This window comes from Ochlerotatus camptorhynchus, unplaced genomic scaffold (assembly GCF_037179485.1).
Source record: "Ochlerotatus camptorhynchus isolate MF236.1 unplaced genomic scaffold, CSIRO-AGI_Acam_v1.1 ptg000232l, whole genome shotgun sequence".
Classification (NCBI taxonomy): Eukaryota; Metazoa; Arthropoda; class Insecta; order Diptera; family Culicidae; genus Ochlerotatus; species Ochlerotatus camptorhynchus.
The window spans coordinates 7,793,309-7,810,920 of record NW_027040722.1 but is presented as its reverse complement, the minus strand read 5'-3'; the positions used below and the strand labels follow the sequence as shown (position 1 = coordinate 7,810,920).

The 17,612-nt window shown below is 39.5% G+C and overlaps 1 protein-coding gene across 1 annotated transcript; it reads left to right on the top strand.

Moving 5' to 3' along the window:
• The first annotated feature begins 1,139 nt into the window (after positions 1 to 1,139).
• Positions 1,140 to 2,941, top strand: LOC135704162 (cytochrome P450 4c21-like). Its single transcript, XM_065225598.1, has 5 exons — positions 1,140 to 1,544; positions 1,610 to 1,862; positions 1,935 to 2,061; positions 2,118 to 2,703; positions 2,772 to 2,941. Exons 1-5 carry the CDS (start codon positions 1,193 to 1,195, stop codon positions 2,933 to 2,935), a joined length of 1,482 nt encoding a protein of 493 aa, XP_065081670.1. The 5' UTR covers positions 1,140 to 1,192; the 3' UTR covers positions 2,936 to 2,941.
• The last annotated feature ends 14,671 nt before the right edge of the window (positions 2,942 to 17,612 follow it).

Here is a 17,612-nt window from a genome sequence, read left to right as displayed (position 1 = left end):
AAAAAAAAAATTCTGGGATGAGGAAAATTTTGTAAGATGGCAAGATCACTCACATAGAACATTTTACATGCATCTATTATTAAAAATCTTGATCTGGGATAAATTATAGAGATTTTGGACCAATTTCTAGACCACCCTAACATGGAAATGGTCACCCTAATAAAAAATAAATAAAAAAAACGTATCTTATATTTTGCGATTAGGGACAAAACTACCAATTTTAACAAAATTCTGAGAACCACTAAATCGTTTTGCTATGGAAGTAAAGCCGTTGGTCCCCGGTCCAGTTATGGGAGCTGCCTCCCTGGCGTCGGTAGCATTGGTACTCAGTACGGAAAACAAAATCGATGGAAAACAAATCAAAGAAAAAAATTAAACATTTTCGAAAAAAACTGATGTTTTTTAGAATAATTTTGCTCAATTCATAAGAACATAACAAAGTTATAACCCATCAAAAATAGGTCGGTAAAAGACGAGATTAAAGTACTAGCAACCGGTGGAAACTAACGATTGGCTCACTACTTGACTAGCCTATTGGTCCCAAGCAAACGATTAACGTACCCCATTCTAGTCGAAACTCTAGTGCTACACTATGTTTGTTTTGATTCGCTATGAAAGTTTGACAGATAAAATTAGGGATTCGTGGATTTTCCTATGTTTCGAGGGGTGCATCGATTAGCTTGGGACCGAAGATAGTACCAGAGCTGAGCCAAAAAGTCGGAACCTTCTATGGTACTAGTTCACATTTAATTACCGACAAACTTAGCTCAGCTGTTGGAGACCATAAGACAGATCGGATGGTTATTTCATACTCCCGTGACTCACTCTTATGCTCATATGAATAATTTACGGAATGTATGTAAACGTGCGCAATTACCACTTATCTTTTTGTACCCCTTGTACCCCTTGATGTTTTGCCTCCTGATTCGATTGATGTTAAACTTTCATAAGACATTGACCTATGAATGATGGTGCATTTTTAGACATCTAAGCATTATGCGGAGATACTGTAACCTACAGTTAGTATAGTCGACTGGAGACTATACACATTGTCTTTTGCCTGTTGAGACACCAATTGTCATACCCTGTATAATTCCGAACAGGTGTAATTAAAATGGAAAGGTTCACCAACCGCGATCAGTTGCATTGAGACGCTCGCACCGAGAAGCTCACAGGAGCAAACGATCACAGGATGTTGTTTTCGGTAGCAGCACTAGCAGTGATTTGGTTCTCGATAGCGATACAATGGTTTTTGAAGCGAAGAAGTGATTTTGCTAGAAACATCCCGTGGGTGAAACCATACTATCCGTTACTGGGTAATGGAATACTGTTCATCGGAAAGGACGATTTGCAAAGATTTTGGAACATGAAGAAAATGTTCGATACTGAGGAAAATTTATTCCGATTCTATTTGGGACCAAAGACGGTGTTCGGCACAAATGATCCCAGCACGGCGCAGCAAATTCTCACCGAACCGAACTGCATGGATAAACCTTACGTGTACGACTACTTTCTGGCTGATTGCGGAGTTTTTGCAGCGAAAAGTGATTGTTACTGGATGTGTGAATGTATTATAGTTACAGATTATGTTTTTTCTTCCTGTGTTTAGCAAACGAATGGAAATGCCAACGGAAAGCTTTAAATCCGACTTCCAATAGAAAAGTACTGGAAAGTTACATACCCACATTCTGCAGAATCAACAGAAGTATGATCAAGCGGCTGGAAGCGATTCCGGCTGGTAAGACAATCAACTTTATGGATTATGCATCAAGATTGGCCGTCGAATTGGTTTGCGCTTCTACACTTGGCTTCGATATAAACCAGTTCGATGATCCGGATGGTTTTGCACACAACATGGAACGGTAATGTTTTAATTTTTGTTGAATATTCAGTGTAATTCGAACGTAACAGAAAGATGTATTATTTGAATACAGAGTTTTCTACGTAGCTTCAAGACGTATGTTGAACGTGCATCTGCAGTTGGACGCTGTCTATCGCTGGACCCAGGATTACTATGAGGAGCGCACACTCCGGGACAAGATGGAAGGATACGCAAAAAAGGTACCCAGTTTAATCGTCATAGGTTACATCATATGAAACGTTTCTCTTTTATTAAGATCTATGATAGTGCAGAAAGCCGTTTCTTACATCCGACAGACACATCCGAAGAAGATGAAAATGGCCAAAGACCACGTATTCTAGTGCACCAACTATTCGTCAATAAATATAGAAAATTTGAGAAAATGGAGATTCTCCATAACATATACACGATCATCGCAGCCGGGACGGATACAACGGCGAACGCGGTTTCCTACACCTGTCTACAGTTGGCCATGCATCCCGTGCAACAGCAGAGACTGTACGACGAAATCATCGAAGTCTTCCCCGAGCCGGAACCGATCATCACACTGGAAGCGTTGAAGTGCCTACCGTACCTGGAGATGGTCCTGAAGGAGTGCCTTCGCCTGTACCCAGCTGCCTGGATTGTGATGCGTGAAAATGTGGCTGATGTAACGATCAATGGACTGCGAATACCGAAGGGAAACAAATTCGCCGTCAATATCCACAGTATGCAACGTCGAACGGATGTTTGGGGAGCGAATGCAAACAGATTCGATCCGGAGAGGTTCAGTCCGGAGCAGAAGGGAAGCAGGCATCGATACGCATTTTTGCCATTTAGTGGAGGTCGACGGGATTGTTTGGGTGAGATAAATGTGAAATTGGACAAGGTGGATGGAAGAGTATTGATAGTTGTTTTTTTCTTCTTCCAGGGGCACGTTACGCCATGATAAGTATGAAGATAATGATGGTATATTTTATGAAGCACTTCCGGTTTAAAACTGCGATGCGTGAGGAGGATATTCGGTTTAGATTCGATGCATTACTTAGGATCAATGGAGGGCATCAGCTTCAAATCGAGAGAAGAGGGCAATAGGATTTTCGACGAACTTTGTAATTTAGTGTGCGCAGAAGGGGTGACAATCAGCTCTCAAGCTTACACATGTTGCTCGTTTGAGAGATTTTGGGATACCTAAAACTTGTCTTTTATTAATCTAAGAGTAATCTGGAGTAAGTTTTCCATCCCTTGCTCCTCTCCACTGCGCACGCTAGAGATTGAAAATCAAATCTTTTTGCGGTAATAGATCGACCTCGTCGATTTTCTCTTTGGATCAAAAGTCGTTTGATAAACGTACTGACAATGAAAAACTTAGTTGGGAATGACGATAAGTGAGACGGAAATCGATGCTTCGTACCTGAAATCTGGCCGCAATTTTCACCCTTAAATGCTCATTTTTATGCAACCTTTATATTTTGTAGTCATGTGCCATGACACTGTAGCAATACAATTTAATTTGACAGATGGAAGTCCTATGAATACAGTATATTAGCATGTAGAAAAGATTATGTTTTACTTTATTTACACTTCGAAAATGAAGCCAGAAGTATTCAAAATACCAAAAAAGGTATAGATTTTTAAATAGCTGGTAGAATCAGAAATTTAGGTAAACATAAACATTGAAAATTTTAATAAATGTTAGGGTAAAAATGATTTATCATTTATCATTTATCAATGAAGAAATCTCCCTCTCCAACGCACAGTGGTTGAAACCGGCATTTTCGTGCGCTTAATTAATAGCTCCTTTATCATGAAGTTAAGAGATATGGTGTCTTCAGAGAAGTGTTTCAATATGTTACTGCGCTTCTTTTGATGTTTTTAGTTAAAAGATTAATCCCCCTAAAAGTGAGATCGAAACTTTATTTTTTCAACTATTCAAGATACAGTGTTGGTGGTTTGAACAAAGTTGTAGAAAATTTCTTTTCAAAGAACTTTGTTCAAGATGCTTAATTAATATCTGTTTTACTTTTCAAGATATGTGACGTTTATTGCTGACGGTCCCTCAAAAATGGTTTTCTCATCATAACTTTTTGGTCTAAATTTTTACGGCTTTGCTATGTTGTAGTAAGTTGTAGATAATAACAAAATACACAATATTGTAGATTACCGCATTGCAGCATTTTCTGTAGAAAAAAAGTTATAAAAGTTTTTGTAGATTTTTAGACCATAATTTATGAACTTGTATCTTAGCAAGGGCAAAATGGGGCAAAGTATCCATGGTGCATCTGAAACTTTAATAAATTTACTTCAAAATGACAGCAAACATATGTGAATGTAAGTTTTTGGAAGGTATGTTTCGTGTTAAAACTTTTTCTTCGTTATAGTAAAAAATACGGCACGCTAATTGGGTTCAATTTAATTTAATTAAATTTAACTGATAATAAAAGTTTTTCAACATGTCTATTTCATGAATCGCTGTCGTCCTCGCTTTTGGTTTCGTTGTCGTTCTCGTTGTCATTCTCACTATCGTAAGAAAAACTTTTCAAAAGGCTTTTCGCGTCATCCGATAGTGATTTTTCGATTTTCTTCGGCCATCCTCGAATAATTGTGAACCATGGATCAGAAGACAATAGTAGCATGTTCAGAAGATCACGATTCGTAGCTTGTCTTGAATGCTTTGGGTGTTGAATTCTCGGTATCTGTTGGATGGGTAAAAATATTTCAATAAAATAATTACAGCATGAAGCTTGTATTTACCTACCTTTTCTTATCTTTATTTCTTGCCTCTTGCGCTTCTTCTGAGAGTTGTCCGATTGGTACCATAAAATTGTCAATTATGGAAGACCCATGTATAAGAACCTTATGGACACTTGCTGGTAGATAGTACCAGGGATATAATTTCACCAACAAGCGTGCTGTCTCAACACAATAGTTGTCAAATGATATTGAATCGATTTAGCAACCTGATCCTATAGATTGGAGAATTGAACCACAGCGCTGGATTGCTGTGAGATTTAGTTTAGTGATGTCTGCTACTTGTTCAGCGTTCGCAAAAAAAAATCGAGCTAAATTTCCATTATTCGATGTTCCAGATCCACCAGATCGTGGTTGATCCACATTCATACTCAATTCTACCTTCAAACACTGCTGGATTTTCTTTTTCTGTTCTAGCATTTTTTGTTTATCTTCTCCGCGGGACTGCCATTTCGTCGTTTCAAGTCGATATGCAACATCCATAAAATACTCGAAAAATCTAATCCATGCGTGCAGAGGACATAGCCATACTAAAATGCAGTCTCATTCTCTTTACGCTGTCGAACTTTGTCTATATCATTCATTTCTGTAGGCTTTGCTAGGCAGACAAAACATCTTTGGGACGATTTTGTCCCAGTGAGTGCAGAACCATATTTCGTAAACTCCGGTGGCAACAGTTTCTCAATTTGCTCTTCAATAAATTCTTTCTCCCGAATGGCAAGCTCAGCAGTTTCGGCCATTATCTGTATCCTTATCGGCCGGCACAGCCGAGTTGATGATGCCCGAGGATTACGAAAGTATGTCTTCCCATTCGTTTCGGCAACTATGGGAACTAGTGATGTAATGAACATGCTTGCATCGCTTTTTGAACCGTCATCATCCTCGAATTTTTGATTATACTCAGCATTTCCGGTACTTCCGTCCATTTCCCACTTGATCGTCAAATTAATGTTTAGAAGCTCCTCATCTATGAAGTTATCCAACGTTTCTTCGTTTGCATCGAAGATTCGCTCCGACGTGTGGTCAAGAAGCTGTTGTAGTTTTACTTCCACACATGTGTCGCTGACTATAACACAGAAAAAAAACTTAATTTTAAACTATATTTAGTATAAATATAACTAACTTTTAAACATTTAAATATATTAAATAACTAACTTTTAAACATTTAAATATAACTAACTTTTAAACATTTAAATATAACTAACTTTTAAACATTTAAAGATGCTTGCAAGTTACAGAAATATTTACAAGATATTACCGTGTATATAGTTTTCATCCGGATAACAGCTTTTTTTCGCTTCTAGAATGTGGTGGTACGGTGGATATACCTATATTCGCATTTCGTTGTTTGGCCTCGGTCTGAATTCTAACGTACTGCGATTTGGACAGCTTTGCATCAACAAATAATGCCAAAGCTTCAGCATGGTTATACTCGAACAATGGATTGTTCGATGATCTTTTCCACGAAGAGAATATCAGAAGCATGTTTCTGACCTGACTCGTGTAGCTTCATCTGCGTTGCAAATACAAGCTCTTCTGCTTGATGGTTCTCACGAATGGATGCTGTTTTCTTTCTTTTAGTCGAGTCACTAAACTTTTCGAATGGCATTGGCTTACGCCCAGCCGGGACACTCGATGATGACGAAGGAAGCATATTGAGAATATTTGCTGGAAGTTTGAACAGTATTTTGAAATTCTCAAAATGGTGGAGCAGCACCCTGTCAGCTGTGCGATTATGTTTTATCCAAAGACTTTGAAAAATATCACAAATAGTCTTGGTGTACTTTTCAACCTCTACAGCAACTTCCGGCATAATGTCTGAATCAATTGAATAGGCTTTCAGGACCTCTTTGAATACGCTGCGATTTTTTATCGCCAAACTCCTTCCTGCTGCTCTCCATGTTGAAAATAGATGATGTTTATCGATTTCAACTGGGATATAAGAATGATTTAAAAAATAGTTATTGGCATAAATTCCAAAACATAAACAGTCAAATTTCAAATTGAGATATTTAACATACCGATGGAGGCCATTTATACAGTTGAAAACTGGGCACTGTTACCGTGATTCGTGTACACAATAGAGCTTTCAAACCACTCAATGTCCAACAAATAATTAAGATTTAACAATGTTATTTTACTTCACTTGTCGATGGTTGCTAAGGGACTCAGAAAAATTATTGAAGTCTTGAGTCATGGCTTACAGTAGCAATATAATGTATACAAGATATCTCTAACACTATTTTGTTTAAATCATAGTTTATCAACAATCGCTTACATTCACAGATGTTTGCTATCATTTTGAAGTAAATTTATTAAAGTTTCAGATGCACCATGGGTACTTTGCCCCATTTTGCCCCCTGCTAAGTTACAAGTTCATAAATTATGGTCTAAAAATCTACAAAAACTTCAATAACTTTTTTTCTACAGAAAATACTGCAATGTGGTAATCTACAATATTGTGTATTTTGTTATTATCTACAACTTACTACAACATAACAAAGTCGTAAAAATGTAGACCAAAAAGTTATGATGAGAAAACCATTTTTGAGGGACCGTCGGCAATAAACGTCACATATCTTGAAAAGTAAAATAGATATTAATTAAGCATCTCCAACAAAGTTCTTTGAAAAAAAAAATTCTACAACTTTGTCGAAGACATCAACACTGTATCTTGAATAGTTGAAAAAATAAATTTTCGATCTCACTTTTAGGGGGATTAATCTTTTAACTAAAAACATCAAAAAAGCGCAGTAACATATTGAAACACTTCTCTGAAGACACCATATCTCTTAATTTCATGATAAAGGAGCTATTAATTAAGCGCACGAAAATGCCGATTTCAACCACTGGAGTTTGGTAAAGAGAGATGATTAGCCCGATTCGTACCCTCCTCAAAGTTGTCCTTTCTCGCTTTCTACTCTCTATTTAATTTTTTTTCACCCTGCCGTACTCTAACGGAACTATCAACTCTATACTCATCTCCTCATCTATCGTTTAAAATGACCACTTTAAGTCTGTTATTTCAAACTTGGCATCTTCAACTATGTAATTCAGTAGTTTTTAGCTATTTTAACTAGATTGATATTTTTTGGGCTATTTTGAAATTGTTAAGCCACACTTCCTACATGGGAATTAATTACATTAAATGGCATTCCGTATTTGGGTTTCATGCAATCATGCTGTTTGAAGGCATACTTTGGAGTTTTTGGGGTGGATTTATCCGTATTCAAACGTCACGAGCTTATGAAAATTCTCAAAAGTGGGTTGCAATCGACAAAAGTTTGAGGACAGCAGGACTAGGCTATCTAAGGCCCAAAAAATGCGGACTAGTGAAAAACAATTCAATTCTACGATGTTGTTTTAAATAAGCGGGAAGAGTCAAAACAACATGCTTTATTTTAGCGAAATGGAAAAAAAGCTACGATTCAGATCATAACTGGCTTTTCATCAACAAATAATTAGTAAAGTGCTTAGAGTGATTTGCTACAAAACCTACCAGGGTGAGTTGCTCAGACGTATTGCTATTCGTAGCGATGAAATGATAGTGGAAAATTTGTGATACTATCACCTTTAGTCATTTCCTTGTTGCCCCTTTTAATGACATACAGTGTGAGATGATTTCATTTACTCACCTCAAAGTACTAACATAATTAACGGGAGGTTGCCATATCATAAGCACGATATTTCTTACAGCCATATCATAAAGGGCGAACACGAAATTATTGCGACACCGAAAATGTCATGCCAATTTTCTTATAATGTTTAGAATCAAACCAAAATTTTAGGGTAGTTTTATACATATATTTACTTCAAAAATCAAAAGAAAAGTTAATCGATGGAGCCTTGAGTGTAAAATTGAACGCATTTTCGCTTGATGCCCTCCATCAAAGTCTTTACAGTGTCATCCGGTACCAGTTTCTCAGTTTTTTTTTTTTTTTTTTTTTTTGCGGAGACGAGCCAGCCAACGGCTGAAAGTCTCCTTAATAAAGATATATATAAAAAAAAAAAAAATTCCATTTTCTTAACATGTTCTTCTCGTCTTTGGCTGTCTTCTTGCTCTTCCGAAGTTCCCGCTTCATTATTGCCCAGTACTGCTCCACCGGGCCCAGCTCCGGCCAGTTTGGCGGATTCATGTCCTTTGGAACAAAATGGACAGAATTGGCCTCATACCACTCCAGGACACTTTTAGAATAGTGGCATGATGCCAAATCTGGCCAAAATAGCGGAGCTTCGTCGTACTACTGCAAGAACGGCAAAAGGCGCTTCTCGAGGCACTCAGATTTGTAGATCTCGCCATTTACTGTGCCTTTTGTCACGAAAGGCTCACTCCTCAGTCCGCAAGAGCAGATGGCCTGCCAAATGAGATATTTGGAGGCGAACTTCGACATTTTCTTCTTCTTAAATTTGTCGTCCACATCGAACTTGCTCTTGCCGGTGAAAAACTCCAACCCCGGAATTTGCTTAAAATCGGCTTTTATTTACGTTTCGTCGTCCATCACACAGCAGCCATATTTTGTCAGTATCTTCTCGTAGAGCTTCCGTGTCCGAGTTTTAGCCGTCGATTGTTGCCGCTCATCGCGGTTTGGGAAGTTCTGTACCTTGTATGTATGTAGTCCAGCTCTCTTCTTTGCATTCTGGACGTAGCTCTGCGACATGCCGATCTTTTTAGCCAAATCACGGCTTGAGACGTTGGGATTTGCTTTAATCATTCGCTTCACCTTTCCCTCCGTCTTTTTGTTCTCCGGTCCCGGTTTTCTTCCAGCTCCTTTGCCGTGGTCCAACGTCAACCGCTCCTGGAACCGCTTCAACACTCTGGAGACGGTTGAATGGTGAATGTTCAACATTTTTCCCAACTGCCGGTGCGACAGGTCAGGAAATTCCAGGTGTTTGGAAAGAATTTGTTCTCTCAACTCGCGTTGGTTCACCTCCATTTTCGTTGAATCGAAAAACACGACTTCGAGTTTGACAGCATGTACACAATACACATCAATGAGAAAGTGTGCAAAATTTGGTTGATTTTTACCCAATGGTAAAAAAGTTATGCCCTGTTGAATGTGTCGCAATAATTTCGTGTTCGCCCTTTATTAGACCTTGAAAACTTCCGATAATCTAGTCAGTAACGGAAAAGTGTAATGAACTAGATTTTTTTAGTTTACAAAATTTCTCGACAGCGGCGCCGGTGGTGCAGTGGTAAGCGTGATTACCTCTCACCCCAGCAGACCTGGGTTCAATCCCAGTCGCGCCGCCGGGATGTTCTGAGGCATAACATCTCTGATCGCGCTTTCTTTCGGAAGCTGTTAAAAATTAAAACATAGGGGAAATGGCTCTAATGTTGGCATACGGATCTAAGATTGGGCCCATCGCGCAATATAAGCTATTTATCAATTTTATCTAGATGAACGTTTCATTGGAACGGTACTAATGGATATTTTTGGTCGCTACTGGCAAAACCCAAGTAGCATTTCTTGTTTTATTGCACTCTATTATTGGTTTTTGAGATCAATTTTATAAAATTGATAGCTCCAGCACAACCTTTTGATAACCGCTATAAGATCGTCTTTATAAAGCATGTTTGAGAATCATAATAAAGCTGTCTTAAAACCTTTTGTCATAAGGCCTCATACTCTACAAAAGGTTCTCATAGCCTCTTTAAGAGCAATATGGTATCCAAGCAGTTTTTATATTGGGATAATATGAGCGTTAAATAAATGCGCCTCCAAAATAATTCAAGTTAAAAAAGAAGATTGTTTCAAAAATCAAATTAATTTGATGGAATCATCTTAATTTTATAGAAAATAGATCTCAATAAATAAATTCATACCAATGCACACTGGAAATCATTTCGGATATCTAATTTAGCCATTATTTTATTGAAATTTCTTGGATTTTATTCCAAGGCTAATGGCATTTTCATAATGACAATATGGCGACAGAGGAGAGCAGGCAAGAAAAACACCAAGCGCAATTTCTTAAAATGTCTAATGCTTACATTGCACACTGGGTCAGGAATGCAACCTAGCGGAGCAGAATTAATAACTCCGAAACGAAGTATTTTCGCGACTTGGTGCCTTCGGCAAAGTTTCTCATCATAATAAGGACCATCTATTGACATAAACAAAAGGTTCAAAACTCTTCCGCAAAGATGGCGCCACAATCCAAATTCTTTCTCTGACGTTTTGGAGACTTGATGTCTTCGGCAAAGTTGTTTAACAAACAATTGAACAGCTCTTTCAAAGAAGTGAAATTTCCACAGCCTACTGGTTATATGGAGTTTAAAAAAAAATGTCGAAAATATGTTTTTTTCTTTCTGTTTCGGTTTTTTGCTTACAACCATATAATGTTGTATTTTTCTCTTATGCAAATGCATTAAATAAATAACTTTTGTGAAGAAACATACTGGATTAAGCTTCAAATTTCAAAGATATCGTTGAAAAAACGAAAAAAAAGCACAATTTTTGAACTTTAATATCTCCTAAAGCGCAAAAAATCGCAACCTGATATTTGTGACTGTTTCACGTCATGGTTCTTCTCTATGCCTGTTCAGATAAATTAGTACTATTATTTATTTTCTCTACTGTGCTAAATCAAACGAGTAGACATAAGAAGCGATGTCGGTAACGTGTAATCGGAGATGCAAATGCGCAGGTCGGGAGGGTCGTCAAATCATTGGTACAGAGAGCCTACATACCAATGATAACGGCCTGAAACTAATAAACTTCGCTGCTGCTAGACGTATGGCCATCTGTAGCACCTACTTTGCACGCAAGAATATCCGAAAGCACACCTGGAGACATCCAAATGGCGATACTTGCACTCAGATCGACCACATGTTGGTGGATGGTCGGCACCACTTCTCAGATGTTATCGATGTAAGCACTTTCAGGGGACCTAACCTTGACTCAGATCATAATCTTGTTGTCTGCAAAATTCGAGCGCGCCTTGCGACCGTTACGAGTTCAACGAACCGAAGATCGATGCATTTCAATATCTATCGCTTGTCAGCAGAAGGTGTTGCTGCAGAGTATCGCCAGAAGCTTAATGAGTGGATTAGCGAAATCAACGTGAACGAAGACCTCAACAATCTGTGAAACACAATCCACGGAGTGGTGAACACAACAGCACAAGAAGTGATAGGTACAGCTCAAAGACGACCACGTAATGGATGGATTGATGAGGAGTGCCAGAGGTTGACGGATGAGAAGAACGTTACCAGAAGCCGGATATTAGTGTTTGGTACCCAGCTGAACAGAGAACGGTACAAGGTAGCAAGAACAACTGAGAAACGAACCTACCGCAGAAAGAAAAGGCAATACTAAGAACACAAGCGACTGTCGTAGTGTGCGTTGTTGTTGAATGGAGAGAGTGAAGGAGTATCAAGAAACAGAGTAAACATCGCAGACGACGATCAAGCTGTGGAGCCTCCAACGCTAGACGAGGTTAAAAAGGCAATACTGAAAAACAATAAGGACGAGCTCCCGGCCGAAATTTTCAAACACGGAAGTGAGCAGCTGCATCAAGCAATCCACCGTATTCTAATCAAGATATGGGAGGACGATGAACTGCCTGCTTCCTGGTTGGATGGTCTCATTTGTCCATTATTCAAAAAAGGGCACAGACTAGAGTGCGCCAATTATCGAGGAATCTTCTGAATTCGGCGTAAAAAACACTGTCACGCGTTCTGTTTAACAGATTGAGACCGCTTGATGAGTCCTTCGTCGGCGAATACCAGGCTGGTTTTCGTGAGGGCCGATCAACGGCGGATCAAATGTTTACCCTGCGTCAAATCCTTGACAAATTCCGGGAGTACAACTTGCAGGCTCACCATCTGTTTATTGATTTCAAAGCAGCGAAATAAGCTTTGGCAGATTATGCTAGAACATGGCTTTCCGGTGAAACTGATTAGACTGATTCGAGCAACACTGGATGGATCGAAATCAAGTGTGCGGGTTGCAAATGAGATTTGGACCTCGTTCGTAACCTTAGATGGATTGAAGCAGGGCGATGCACTTTCAAACTTACTATTCAATAATTCTCTTGAAAGGCGATTAGGACAGCTGTGAGCAGAGGAACGGTACCATCATCACACGGTCGCACAAGCTCCTTGCCTTTGCGGACGACATCGATATCACTGGAATTGACCGTAGAGCAGTGGAAGAGGCCTTTGTGCCTTTTAAGAGGGAGACGGCGAGGATTGGTTCTTCCAAACGATAAGTTCTACCAAAACAAAGTACATGGTAGCCGGTAGACAGCGTGGCAGCAAAAGTGGTTTTGGTAGTGAAGTGGTGTTAGATGGTGAACAATTTAAGGTAGTGGAAGAATTTGTGTATCTTGGAATACTAGTGACATGCGATAATGATGTTACCCGCGAGGTAAAGAGACGTATTGCAGCTGCAAACAGGGCCTTTTACGGATTACGTAACCAGCCGAAGTCCCGTACCTTGCAAACAAAAACGAAATTTGCTTTGTGTAAGACGCTAACACTTCCGGTGACCCTCTACGGCCATTATATAAGACTGACCGGAGAGCAATTGGTGTCTTCGAGCGTAAGGTGCTGCGAACAATACTCGGCGGTGAACAAGAAAATAGCATCTGGCAGCGTCGCATGAATCACGAGTTGATCAAGTGTATAGCGGTACGGATATAGTGAAGCTTATAAAACACGGCATACTACGGTGGGCTGGGCATGTAGTGCGGATGCCGGAAAAACGACAAGCAAAGATTATTTTCAGCAGAAAACCCGGTAGAGGTCATCGACTCCGGGGTAGACCTCGATCGTTAATCGAATAATTGGACTTTTAGGCATCCCTAGAAAATAGTGTAATTGCATGTGTTTTGGTGGTCCTTCGAAAATATCGAACAGGAGAGTTGCAACCAGAAAGTTTTACCCAAGAACAACAAACGTATTGATGAATATGTTTGCCATCTAGTTATTAACGAAACAGAAATTCGATGCACTTACATCCCTGCTTCCATGTTTGGTTACAATATTACAACTCTGGAGAGCATTTTGTGTGGGCTGAATACCTCGATGAGTGTGCAAAATGTTATGCAATTGCATCTTCCCTATTCGCAGATTGGAGGCGAATGCCATTTCGACTTGTTTCGTCTACTAACGACTCTCTGATGACAGTGTTAGGGAAGCAGCAGTTAGTTATTTCGACGCTTTTGGACAATGCTTGACATTTACCACTTTTTCAATAATTTATTGTTGAAAATCAACAGTCGGTGCGTAGAAATATTTCTGGTCGATTGGTGATACAATTTTTGAAATATGTCCAAGGGCAGTTGAGTTATTAACATTCAAAATCTTTCATAATTTAGTTACACGTTCCATTATCGCTTTTTTCAAAGTGTACCCCCATATAGAAATCACAGACGTAGTACTACGTCAAAAGTAAGAGGTTATATCCAAGACACGACCGTAGATTTGACGTAGGATTACGAAAGGTAGTTTTGATGTAACAGGAAAAAAAATAGTATATATTAAATTGATTTCTTAACTCGTTATCAGTGATGAAGTTCGAAAGGTTGAAATTTGGAAGCAATTTGAAAGTTCTGTTTGTGAGGTGCCCTGTCGATGTCCATGTAGTACAAGCCAATCCTGGACGATGTGTCTTGGATACAAGCTCTTACTTGAACTCTTCAGTTAACTCTTTTATCAGTCATTTGTGGTCCTGAAAAGGACCGATGGGTTGGAAGCTTGAAAATCAGTTTAGAACAATGCTGTGGAAATTTGTCCTCGATGTTCTTGGAGATGCTAGCGGTGCGGAAATGATATATGTATTAGGGAAAACACATCAATCCCAGAATCTGAGCCTACCGGACGGTACCGGTGGTCCTAAAAAGAACCGTTTTGTCGTGATGGTTGAGTAATGCTGACCTATTAGGGGGTTCAACACGGATGAGGCTGGTGAGCTGTATGTTGGTTGGAACGAGGATGACGCGCTTGGCATATATGACCCACAGCGACTCACGAAGATGGATCCTGATCAGTAATGGTGAAGCTTCCTCCTTCTTCTGTGAATGGACGCTCATGTGGTATCTCGCTGCTTGCGGGCAGCTTTTCGTTGTTCAACACCACGCGCCGAAAGCACTGCAGCTGCTACTGACGACCAACCGGACATCACCATACTCGGTGATTGAATAAGCACCGTTCAGGAAGACAAGATCGAATTCGATTTTGAAATCTGTGTTAGGGAATGCACTTTTTGCAGGCAATCGGTGATAATTTTGACCACTATTGCAACAGTTTTTCGTAGCAAAATTTCTAATCGATTGGCTTGTTTAGAATTCAAATCCATCCGCTATTGACAGAATTATATATGGTCAAAACAGGACCACTTTTCGTAATGCGGTCAATTATGGTTTTTTTGAAATTGCACCCCCAATATGTTGCCGAAAGACGTAATCCTACGTCAAAAAATCGAAACGAATTACAAGGTTGCAAAGACTCATTTCAGCTAAAACAATGTTTTTCTAAATTATGAAATAATTAGATGCCATGATCAAATTTTGAATTGGTAGGATACAAGAAGAGGTTGCAAAGAATGTGTTTGACATATTAAACCTGTTTATTTCAATTCATGAGAGTCACAATCAGCGATTTTTCACAAACTCACTCACTCACTCACTCACTCACTCAGCGATCAGCAAATCGCTGATTGTGACTCATAGAAAGCAAAATTTACAGGTTTTATGTTTCCAACGCATACTTTGTAACCTCTTCTTGTAAGTTACAAGTAAAACATGCCATTATATTATCTTTTGGTTTTATTATGACGAAAAACATTACTTTAGCTGAGCGGCGCCGGTGGTGTAGTGGTAAGCGTGATTACCTCTCACCCCAGCAGGCCTGGGTTCAATCCCAGTCGGCGCCGCCGGGATGTTCTGAGGCATAACATCTCTGATCACGCCTTCCTTCGGAAGGGAAGTAAAGCCGTTGGTCCCCGGTTCATGAGTTGATGAGTCGATAGGTAGGGTCCAGGTGTGGGAGCTGCCTTCCTGGCGTCGGTAGCATTGGTGCTCAGCACGGAAAACAAGATCGACGGAAAACAAATCAAAGAAAAAAAAAAAAATTACTTTAGCTGAAATGAGTCTTTGCAACCTTGACGAATTATTCATCATCATGCTCGAACTTTTCCCTTAATACGACCCATCAAGCGTATGATCTACTGTTTTTCCAATTTCATCTTACAAATTTTTCATCTGAGCTGCCGTTTTGATGACTGTACTTTCTTAAGTTTCCTCTTCATAATCACCCAGTAGTTTTCAATGGGTCTGAACTGGAGACAATTGGGCGGATTGAGGGTTTTCATAACAAACTGGACTCCGTTGTTATTGTATCATTGTTGTACTTCCCGGCTGTAGTGACAACTCGCAAAATCCGTCCAAAATGTCCGAATTCATAATTTTCTCAGTGACGAAAACCTTTGCCTTCTGGCCGCAGCTGCAAATTTCCTGCCAGATCATATATTTGCGTGCGAATTTATTCGCAAAAACAAATTTTAACCTGCCAGGGACACCTCCTCGAGCCAGCGGTGGTGTAGTGGTGTAGTAGTAAGTGTGATTACCTCTCACCCCAGCAGGCCTGGGTTAAATCCCAGTCGGCGCCGCTGGGATGTTCTGAGGCATAACATCTCTGATCACGCCTTCTTTCGGAAGGGAAGTAAAGCCGTTGGTCCCCGGTTCATGAGTTAATGGGTCGATAGGTAGGGTCCAAGTGTGGGAGCTGCCTCCCTGGCGTCGGTAGCATTGGTGCTCAGCACGGAAAACAAGATCGACAGAAAACAAATCAAGGAAAAAAAAAACTTCGCCTTGTAAAATTTTGGTCCTGGAAGCTGTCCCAAGTCGGCCTTTACATAGGTTTCATCATCCATAAGTATGCACCCACTGGACTTGGTCAGCAGGTTGTCATACAGCTTTCGAGCACGGGTTCTAGCTTCGGTATTCTGCTTGAGTGATCGATTTGATTGCCTACTGGCGCGGTATGTCTGTAAGCCTTCGCGGTAGCGAATCCACTGCACTACGGGCGGCATCATACTTTTTACTCAAATCGCGATCGGACATACCTGGGGTAGGGTTACCATATCAAAAATTTGAAAAGGAGGACATTTCATTTGAGGTTTGGAGATTAAGAAGGACAACGATTCCCTTTCTTAACATTAAAGGAGGACAATGAGTTTTTATCAAACGTTTTTAATAATGTGCGTTATCACAAAATTCATGATTTGCAAAGGTTCAATTGAGATTGTTCATAAGTTTTAGTCGTTACCAATTCAATTTATCTTCTCGTTATACTTCTGAAAAAAGCATCAAACTAGCTTTCATAATTTATTTTTGATACTTGGAAATGATCTAGTCTAGCTGATTTGCATAAAAACAACAGCTTTACAGCCTTAAAACCATCCCAACTTTTATCATGTTCAAAAATCAGGATACATGTCATCGCTCTTTTTTTTTTGTTTCGTTGTTTAAGAGGTTTTCAGCCTGACAACACAGACAAACAGACCTAACACTCGCAAGTTGTTCATCGAACAAGCATTTAAAGGTCAATTTAAAAGTATCGTAGTTGGTAGCCATTTTTTTAATTCTTTATTTAAGAGATTTTTAGCCGAAAGCTAGTTCATCTCTAGTCATTTTCCTTGCATTTGACGTTTACACACTACCGCCATCTGTTCAGCGTAATACCCACCACAGTATACTCAACAGATGGCGCTAATGTTTCAGCGATGATCTTTTACAGTGAGATATATTCAATGTGTTATGTCTTTTTGTCTGTGCTGCTATTGTACCAGACTTATTTATTGCAGACAAGGAATCAATTTTAACAATCACCTCAAAAATCACACACACTTAGATTTTTTGCCGATATGGGCACCACCGAACAGCTCGACATTTTATTTTGCTGAATCTCAGTGAAAAACTTGCCGAGAATCAGCTAACAAACGGGAATTTTGCCGAGATCTCAGCTAACAAACATAAATTTTGCTGAATCTCGGCAAGTTTTTCACTAAGATCC

Excerpts from the sequence above, each read along its gene's own strand:
- LOC135704162 (XM_065225598.1), top strand. The coding sequence starts at position 1,193 with ATGTTGTTTTCGGTAGCAGCACTAGCAGTGATTTGGTTCTCGATAGCG. Across the intron at positions 1,863-1,934 it reads TTTGCACACAACATGGAACG|AGTTTTCTACGTAGCTTCAA; the intron begins GTAATGTTTTAA and ends ATTTGAATACAG. Across the intron at positions 2,704-2,771 it reads AGGTCGACGGGATTGTTTGG|GGGCACGTTACGCCATGATA; the intron begins GTGAGATAAATG and ends TTCTTCTTCCAG.